General features: G+C 30.1%; 1 protein-coding gene across 1 annotated transcript; it reads right to left on the bottom strand.

Annotated features, from left to right (window-relative positions):
• Positions 1-3: 3 nt before the first annotated feature.
• On the bottom strand, positions 4-9053 carry LOC103310223 (beta-galactosidase; the record flags this gene model as incomplete). The annotated part of the gene is made up of 10 exons (XM_029489973.1): positions 8861-9053; positions 7415-7575; positions 7136-7289; positions 3265-3431; positions 2267-2417; positions 2141-2204; positions 910-1004; positions 647-839; positions 225-565; positions 4-138 (listed from the first exon to the last, which is right to left on the bottom strand). Coding segments are annotated over exons 2-10 (1332 nt in total), but the record flags the coding sequence as incomplete, so codon positions are not given.
• Positions 9054-9331: the final 278 nt, after the last annotated feature.

Raw genomic sequence — 9331 nt, 5'->3', positions numbered from 1 at the left:
AAGTGGAACATCGCTTTCCACCGGTTTTATCCGTTGCGTGACCTTTTCGAAAATACTAACCAGATGCTGCATTTTGAGTGTTCCATAATAACCTTTGGGTGCTGGAACGGGTGATATATCGTTTGATACTAGAAAATTCTTCCACACGGAATTAATTCAAATTAAAATATATTTATGCACACATATTCACACATACAAATTATATAAATTATATCAAAACTTACAGTTTCTTTGAGCAATTTCTGAATTTTAAAGTACTTTTCGGTCGGATCTCCAGCTTCGTTCAGTGGGGCAGTGAAATCATATGAGGTTTTTGTTGGCTTAAAATGTTCATTACTTTTTTTGGCGGAACCAGTCGTAAACCCGAAATTTGTCCCTCCGTGGAAAGGATAAATATTGAAGGATACATTCAAAGCTAACATTTCTTTCATGGCAGACAAAAATATATCAGAACTTATGAATTGCAACGGTGAACCCCAATAGTACCCCCAACCAGTATAATACTCAGAGTTAACTAGCGGTCCTCCATTTTGAAATTCTTTCATGTGTTGAAAACATTGATTAACTAAAAGTCACGTTAAAAAAAAGAGATCGAAAAATAGTTATTATTATATTTCTATGTAGTATAGGCAGTTAAAACACTTACCATCGGTGTTCCAAGGGCCAAAATCCACGGTAGCATAAACATCAGCTACAGTACCACATTTGAAGTATGAATCTCCACACATATCGGTTGTGTAAAGTAAAGCTTTAGATTTAATGTAACTTTTATACAAATCTCGTAACCATATCATATACTGATGGTCACACGCGTAGTAAAATCCATATTCGTTCTCTACCTAGGTTTATATTAAAGTGAAATTAAATTTAAAAATAATATAATAATACGAGTATTCAATAAGTATATACTTGAACCATGATGATATTTCCACCATTTCCGTATAAAAAAGGAACGATTTTAGGCATAAGTATATCAAACCATTTAGCAATATAATATTTATAGCCTAAAATTACACAACATTTATTAAAAATACAATGTATTATATTATTAAAAATAACAATAATTTATTTATGGAAATACAAAATTACTACCTACTTATTTAGGATTAATACACTATTACTATCATAAATCATAATCCACTAAAAGCTACATGTATTAGTGGTAGAAAAGTCCGAGACAGTAATAACTGTTGAGTATATAAACCGTTTCTTTTACTAATTATGTGTTATTTTTTAACTATTATTTAATTATTATATATCTATTCGATTTGGGTCCATTACGTAAATCCGAGAACAAGTTTTTAGCGGGAAATCACCATATACGATCAATTATAATTTATATTATGCGTCTCGAGCAGTAGACCATATAAGGGCTGCATTAATTCATCATAACTTGGATATGAAATTGGCAGAAGTTATTTTATGGAACTTCTCTATTAATAATACATACTTTAAATTTAAAATGTACATATACACAGAGTATAATTATTATAATTATTATAATATTGTAAATAGATATACCTATTTAAAAACAATTTATCCTTATTTTCTCAAAAACCCCAACTTGCAATTTAAAAATAATAAAAATATTTAATGATATAAAAACACCCGAATATATTTTAATTTATTAGTAGTTTTATTCCATTATAAGTTTAATGTATTTCTATGAAATACTTTTACCTATCATGTTCAAACACTAAATATTTAAATGTATAATTCAAATTTTTGATATTTAATTGATTATTCATAATTTTGTGGACTTATATTTTAAAATATTTATGTATATTCGTATATGGCCTATTAAATATCAACATAATATCATAGAAAACAAAGAATATAATGACTATACCTAGTTCCCTTTTTTTTGTAAAGAGCGAGATATTTACGAGATAAAATAATAAGCAAAAACGCTAGAAAGACCCAGTTAGTAGGTTTAAGTCCCTAAGTTCTATAATTTTTATATTCAAAATATTAAGTCAGACTACATATTATTACACCTTTATCGTGTTGTTTTGATTTGCATGTAATTTATTTTAGATGGTGTTAAAATGATTTAAATTGCAAAAAGCAGAAAACTATGCTTTAAAAACTAAATACAAAATGTCACAACAATAGTCAATAACAATATTGCTATACGTACTTGGATCATTAGTTCTCAGACCATTTTTTGGCACCACGTTCAATAACCAAAATGGGAATCCACCCTGGAGTATAAATAACAATAATTTGAATCTAGTTTCTAATTTATTATTAGGTAGGTACATACAAAATCTCTTTCAGCGCTTATAAATGGTCCAGGTCTGAGCAACAAATACATTCCTTCGTCTTGAACTAATTTCAGGAAATACTCTAAATCAGCATTATCCTCAAAATTATATACACCTGGATAAGGTTCATGTAAACTCCATTCTACATAACTAAAATGTCATTAAAAACAATTGTATTTTTATCTAAGCTTTTTTACCCAACAAATAAGTTTTATTGACATTCATAGAAAAAAATACCAATAAAATTGGAAACAGAAAATGTTTATAAACAGTTCAAAACAAATCAAAATATTTTGAAAATGTTATCGTGTATAGAAAATGCAAATATAAACGACCTGTAAAAATTGCATGTATATACGTTAATTTGTTTTAGAGTTACACCAAAAACCAAAATCAATTTTGTGGAAAACCAATTTATATTAATTTATATATTCATATAAACAATATATATAATAAGCGAATTTTAAAATTTGACCTCCCGAATGCACTAACTAGATTCACTTTCCCATTGAACAAGATACTGTTGAAGAAAATTGAAAAAGTTTTACTGCCCTAAAATGTGACGACAGACACAAAAAAAAATAAAAATGAAAAAACATACATAATTGTAAAATCAATACATTCATCATTCCACTCAGAATCTAAAAGGTGGATAAATGGGTACCACTCTGTGCTCACGCTGTAAAGTACGAAAAACGATTCTGAGCGGGTACATTGTGTCCTCCTATAAATAATCCTTGTATAAAAATTAAAAATTCAATTTTAATAATTAGAAAAAGAATTAGTAAAAATTGATAATATCTCATGACTATAAATAGCGTAACTTTCCGGAAAACTTTTTTTTGTTGTTCAACGTAGAACTATATGTAGGAAATCTTCTATTAAAATGTCTAATTTTAGTTATGATAGGAAAAAATTTTATGAATTTCTTACTAAAAAATAATTTATAAAATTTGAAAAATTTCTCAAGGCTATAAATTTTGTTATTTATACTCACGTCGATACAGCATTTAAACCAGCTGCTTTCATTTTCTTAATTCTGTCCTTCCAATAAGGTTTAGGAACTCTAAAATAGTGAAGCGAACCGGATACATACCGAAATACTTGGCCGTCTTTTAGGAACTCATTACGTTCATGATCAACAATAAAAGTTCGCTCTGCTACCTAAAAATAATTAAAAACAGAGAAAAAAGTTTTCAACAGACATTAAAATGTATATTCATTAATCATAAGCTGCTGATACCCTCATAAAACAAGATTTACTAAAAATATATTATTATAATTTTTATAACCATCGGTATATTTACCATCCATCATAATATTTTTAAATCATCATAGTATGCATAGATATTTTTTATATTTAAATAGAAAATAATATGTCTTATTTGTAACAAGACAAAACGGAGTGACCATTTACGTGGCGCACTCCTGTGTCTCGTCACTGTAGCCGCCTGCAACGCGACCGCCGCCGCGCGCTCACGTGTACAGAACCTGTCAACGGCCGGCCGCACAACCACGTTTGACTGCCGAAACGCAGTACAGATGGCGTGGAACGACGCCCGTTTTCCGAGCTCGCGCCGCCTGCCGGGAAATCAGTTTTTCTTCATGATTCATGAACCCGTGAGAATAAAACCCCAGAGTTTACGGATTCGTAATCAGCACAGTTCATATTATTAATGTGCAACAATCAAACACTTTTGTTCATTAACTAAAACAGCGACACTGCAGAAACGACGACTTACTGCCAGTTCAACCATGATCCGACGGCTGAATATAACATAAATATGAGTCGCCAGCCGCTGTCCAGATATCCATACTCCCCGCCGAGTGCGAAGACTGGAGAGCCGTACGGTAATAAACTGCCATTATACACGGACACCAATCTCAGCACAACGGCTGAGACACGATTGACCATAAATTGTCGGCGTATCAAAGGAAATTGAAATACAAAAGAAAACCAACACGATTGAGCATAAAAAACTCTGCAACGTTGCCATTTTCAATTTTAAACTGTATTATACAAAAATATTAATTTAAATAATTATAATGATTCAAAATATAACATGGCAAAAAAATATCATGTTTTCATAGTCAATATGTAATATACCTAGTCACATTATTCAAAATACTTATAAATCAATAATAGTCTCAATAGTAGTCACATTATAATACAGTATATAGATATTTTTACTAATAATGAAATAATAATAATAATAATAATAATAATAATAGTTATGACTTATGAAAATAATAAAATCAAAATATTTATAAGTCAATAATAGTCTCAATAGTAGTCCGGAATAGTACTCCGGAACTAATTTATTAATCGATAGCATTGTCGATAAAGCTGAGGGGCTCGACTCATGGCTCGCGTCAGATATAATAATTGGTGTAATAATACGTGAAAATAATAAATTACAAAATGTTGGCAACGTGAATTTGGCAACATCGCATAAAATATTCTATGCTCAATCGTGCTTTACCGCAGCACAACAATCAGCTTCTCTGCCCCAGACCGAGTAAGCCGGACGGTGGTTCGCTACCGTTAAGCGTGGATACTCGTATAGTCCGTACCGGCTATAAGTGTATTCTCACCACACCTAATAGGCGTCGTGAAATACTGTTCGCTACCGCCGTGACACCGCCGTCAGAGCCGAGTCTTCGCCACCGAAAGTATCGCCATCGAGTTGTCTGCCATTGCCGGGAAGCCGCCGTCAGAGCCAAGCCTTCACCGTCAGTCCACGTCGTCATTCTCGCCCGGTAACACGTACCTTATTTAACCGCCGCCGTCCGAGCAGAGCCTTTTTGAAGAAGGTACCGTTGTGTTACTGAGCCGCTGTTTGTACACTTCAACTCCATACCGCAATCACACACGACCGAACAGAAACCGTGAGTTACATGTCCAAATTCCCACCCTTTTTATGTGATCCCAGTACACTAATTTTATTGTAAACTCATCCGAGTATAGAAACATTATTCAAAAGAAAAATTGTTCGACAATATTATTCATTGTATAAATAAAATATTGATGAAAATAAAAGTTAATTAAACTATCACAATACGACAACGACTTCATTTTCATTACATATTGTAATGAGCTAATTTATTGTTTCTATGTTAATATATTTTTTTTTTTTTGAGCCCGGCAACTATGGCCATTGGCTGTTTTTTTGTTTTTAGGGGGGGGGGGTTGAAACACGTTTGTATGAGTGGCAAGGAATGTTGCTAAAAATCCCAGGTGGTCACCCATCCGGAGGAAAGCAGCACGGCTGATACGTACACTTAGATGGTTTCTGCAGTTAAGTGTACGGAACGCTCCACACCGCGCCACATAAATATGCAATTTAAAATAATTTATATAAAATTGTTTATATATACCTCCAAGAAAAAATTTTCAAAATATTTTGACTCTTTTGGAGCTATTTGTATAGATTATTTATGAGAAATTTTCAATTTTTTTTTAGTTTATTTTAAATAATTGTCGATAAAAAAACCCCCATGCGCCGATTTTGTGCACTGATAGCCCCCCTCCTAAAAATTATTCACAACTCCATTGAACATTTTTGAGAACGCCCCTAACTAGTGAGCATAACCATTTAGTTAACACTAACAGTCAACAGAAAATTGAACGACATATCTTGAGGGAGAATTGTAAAAGAAAATCCGACGATAATATTTCTACTAGGTCATTAAAAAATATACGAACTGACTTAATTAAAGATAATCCAACAGAACAAGATACAGCGATGCAACCTGTGCGTAAAGCGGTGTACGATAAATGTGACGTAAAATGTATCCTGTATTTCTCACATCGTTCAACGAAGTCATGTCTCAACTGAAACTGTAGGAAAATGATTTTTGTTTTTTTTTAATGGAGACCAATAATTTGCTTTTTTCCGGAAAATGACTTATTTGTTTGTATAACTACAAAGGACATTTATAAATTGATGACAATATGAGTTTATTATAGATGGTACAATTGATTACGTACCAATATTTTTTTTTAGTTTTATAACATACATTCTTACTCAAATGGTTTTTATGTGCCTTTTGTATATTTTTTTTTTGCAAATAAAACAAAAGAAAATTATTTAAATATGTGGAAATATATTTTGGAACCATGTCATAAAACTTTTACTTTAAATTTCGATGTCCAAAAAATTCATTTAGATTTTGAATCTGGAGCTGATAAAGCTACAAAAGAGATATTTCCGAACGTGATGGTTGTAAAATACCGTTTTCGTCTAGGCCAAGCTTTTCGAATAAGAGAAAGATAATATTTAAAATTTAATCTTATCTATAAATTAATTTATAAAATATACTGGGCTTTACAACGTTGAGGTAAGTTTTTAGTAAAATAAATTGAATAAAATATTTACAGATTAATGGAGATTCGAATTTGAGAAATACGTACAAAGATATTAACAATAATTTATGTTGATGATTAAAATTATTTTTTCGCTTACCGTTTTTACCCAGGGACGAAATTGAAGATGCGTTTTTACTTTTAACATTAATAGCCTAATGTTCCAGCCTTGAAGAAGGTCATGTATTTACAGATTATTTAGTGTCGACATATATAAGTATATTAAACCAGATTATTTCCACCGTATATTTTTAGCATAATTATACTATTATGTAACAGTATTTTATTTGATTGGTTACGTAGTTTAAATCTACAATGTTACAATGTTACATTGTATAACAATTTATAATGCATTATTAATATCGAATAAAGCGGCTAAAAAAAATAAATCCTTCGATAAGCGACTTTCGTTGGCAATCGTTTTGCACCCCGCCACCCGCTGGTATAGGTACCTAATAAATAATTGTAGGTAATAATATAACATTTTACGAGTAGTAAATACCTTTGGTGTTTCTTTGGATTCTGGTCCATTTCTTATTAAAACGTGGTATATAATATAAATAAAAGTCAGTAACAAAATACCAAATAATACAGCAATGTAAGGACACTTTGACAATTTTTGGTACCACGTCACTTTTCGTTTTTTTATCAACGATCTGAAACATGATACAATTAGTAAATGAATCCAAACATAATAAAGCAATATAGCATTTAAATTTAATTAAATGTTAAGTTATTTGTTATATGAATATTAAATAATAATATATTGTACTCTACTTACTGTGTTTCATCATTTTCAGACAATAAACCCATATTATATATTTGTATTATATTTAAAGTCTGAAGGTATAAGCAGTTGAATTAACAATTTATTTGTCAAAATTATTATATATCTGGATGTTTGTTGTTCGATAAAATAAAACTGAAGAAATTTAATTTTCACTAAAAAAAGATAATTACAAACTATAAAAAGTAAAATTGTAAAGTGTATAGTCTTTAATTATATACCATTATATACACCGTTGTCAAATTATAGAGAACCTATAGCGTCTAGTATAGTGTAGATATGAAACTGCTAAAAAATATGTATAAAATATACTGCAATTTAGGAACGGCCAGCCGGTTTCTGGTGGCCAGCCTCACTTTAGGTCATTCACCGCCCCACCATCCGCAGTAAAGACAAGTTTTTTTGGTTCATCACACCATAACTTTTTCAATATCAAGGCACACTAGTTGACTAATTTTCAAACCAATATTATAATAAATGCTTACTGTAGACAAAATTGGAAACAGAATATGCCGATCAAGTGACTTGATTTAGATCTGTTAGTAGGCATGGAAAAAAACACAGAAACTCTATGTGCTATTCAAAGTTGACAAACCAACATTCAAGTCGTCACAAAAGACGTATTAAATATGAACTCGACGAAAAATTATTACATATTATGAAAAATAATTTTAGCAAATACTATCTGTCAGTCTATTTAATATTACTAAACATATTTTACGATGTATTTTTATTGCTATTAGGTATAGTAATTTATTTTACAAATTACTATAAATAATATTGTAGGTTGATTTAACTTTTGCCTTAATCATTGCATTTATTATTCACTATATATTTTTAATGCATCTATGTTATCTTTTGTACTTATTATATTTTTGTATTGTATTTATACATTTATTATATTTAATCTTTATGCCAGTAATAATTTAGTTACATCAGATTCTGTTATATTCTGAACGGAGTCTATATATTGTATAGACCATAAGTAGTTGAAATAATTAATTTCTTTTTACTTTTTAAATAAGTATATTTCCTGAATTGGATCTGGTTAAATAACTGAATCAATAATAAATAAATTGATGCAGAAAACATTAATTAAAATCTAAAATTTATATTGAAAAGTATAGAAGAAAAAAATATGCACTTACTAAAAATCGAACAAAAGTTTAATATAGATTTGTATATAGAATACAATTATGAAACTAGCTTTGTTTTAGTATGAAACATATTTGTTTCTTACTCTGCTAAAATTTTGAAATTATATTTATGACGTATTGCCGTATTGGATGACCACGAATAGTCCACGATACATAGGAACACTACTTATAACACGTCCAAATAAATAGATAATTTATAATATAAAGCATTCATTATAAAATATGTAGGTACTGTATAACACTGTATATTCGTTTATTATTTTTGTAATTTGTAGGTACTCACGTCGATACAGCGTTTAAACCAGCTGCTTACATTTTCTGAATTCTGTCCTTCCAATAAGGTTTAGGAACTCTAAAATAGTGTAGCGAACCGGATACATATCGAAATACTTGGCCGTCTTTTAGGAACTCGTTACGTTCGTAGTCAACAATAAAAGTGCGCTCAGCTGCCTACGAATAATTAAAAACACAGAAAAAAGTTTTCAACAGACATTACAATATATAACAAAGGATTGGATTTGAAAGCATATTATGTTTCTTTTTTTTATATGAATTAAAAATCTAATTTTATACATAAATACGTTTCGTTTCACATTCTCATTCATAATAAATCAATTCATTTTTGTAATTTTTTCGGGTTTTTTTTAAGTAAATGATTTTTCTGTTTGCAATTATTTCAGCCATGGAATTTTTATATGTTTATATCTCGTTTTTGGAGGAAAATGGAACCGCCCAAACAAATAAATCCTTCAAT

This window comes from Acyrthosiphon pisum, chromosome A2 (genome assembly GCF_005508785.2).
Source record: "Acyrthosiphon pisum isolate AL4f chromosome A2, pea_aphid_22Mar2018_4r6ur, whole genome shotgun sequence".
In the NCBI taxonomy this organism is placed as follows: Eukaryota; Metazoa; Arthropoda; class Insecta; order Hemiptera; family Aphididae; genus Acyrthosiphon; species Acyrthosiphon pisum.
This window is presented reverse-complemented; position numbering and strand designations above follow the sequence as displayed.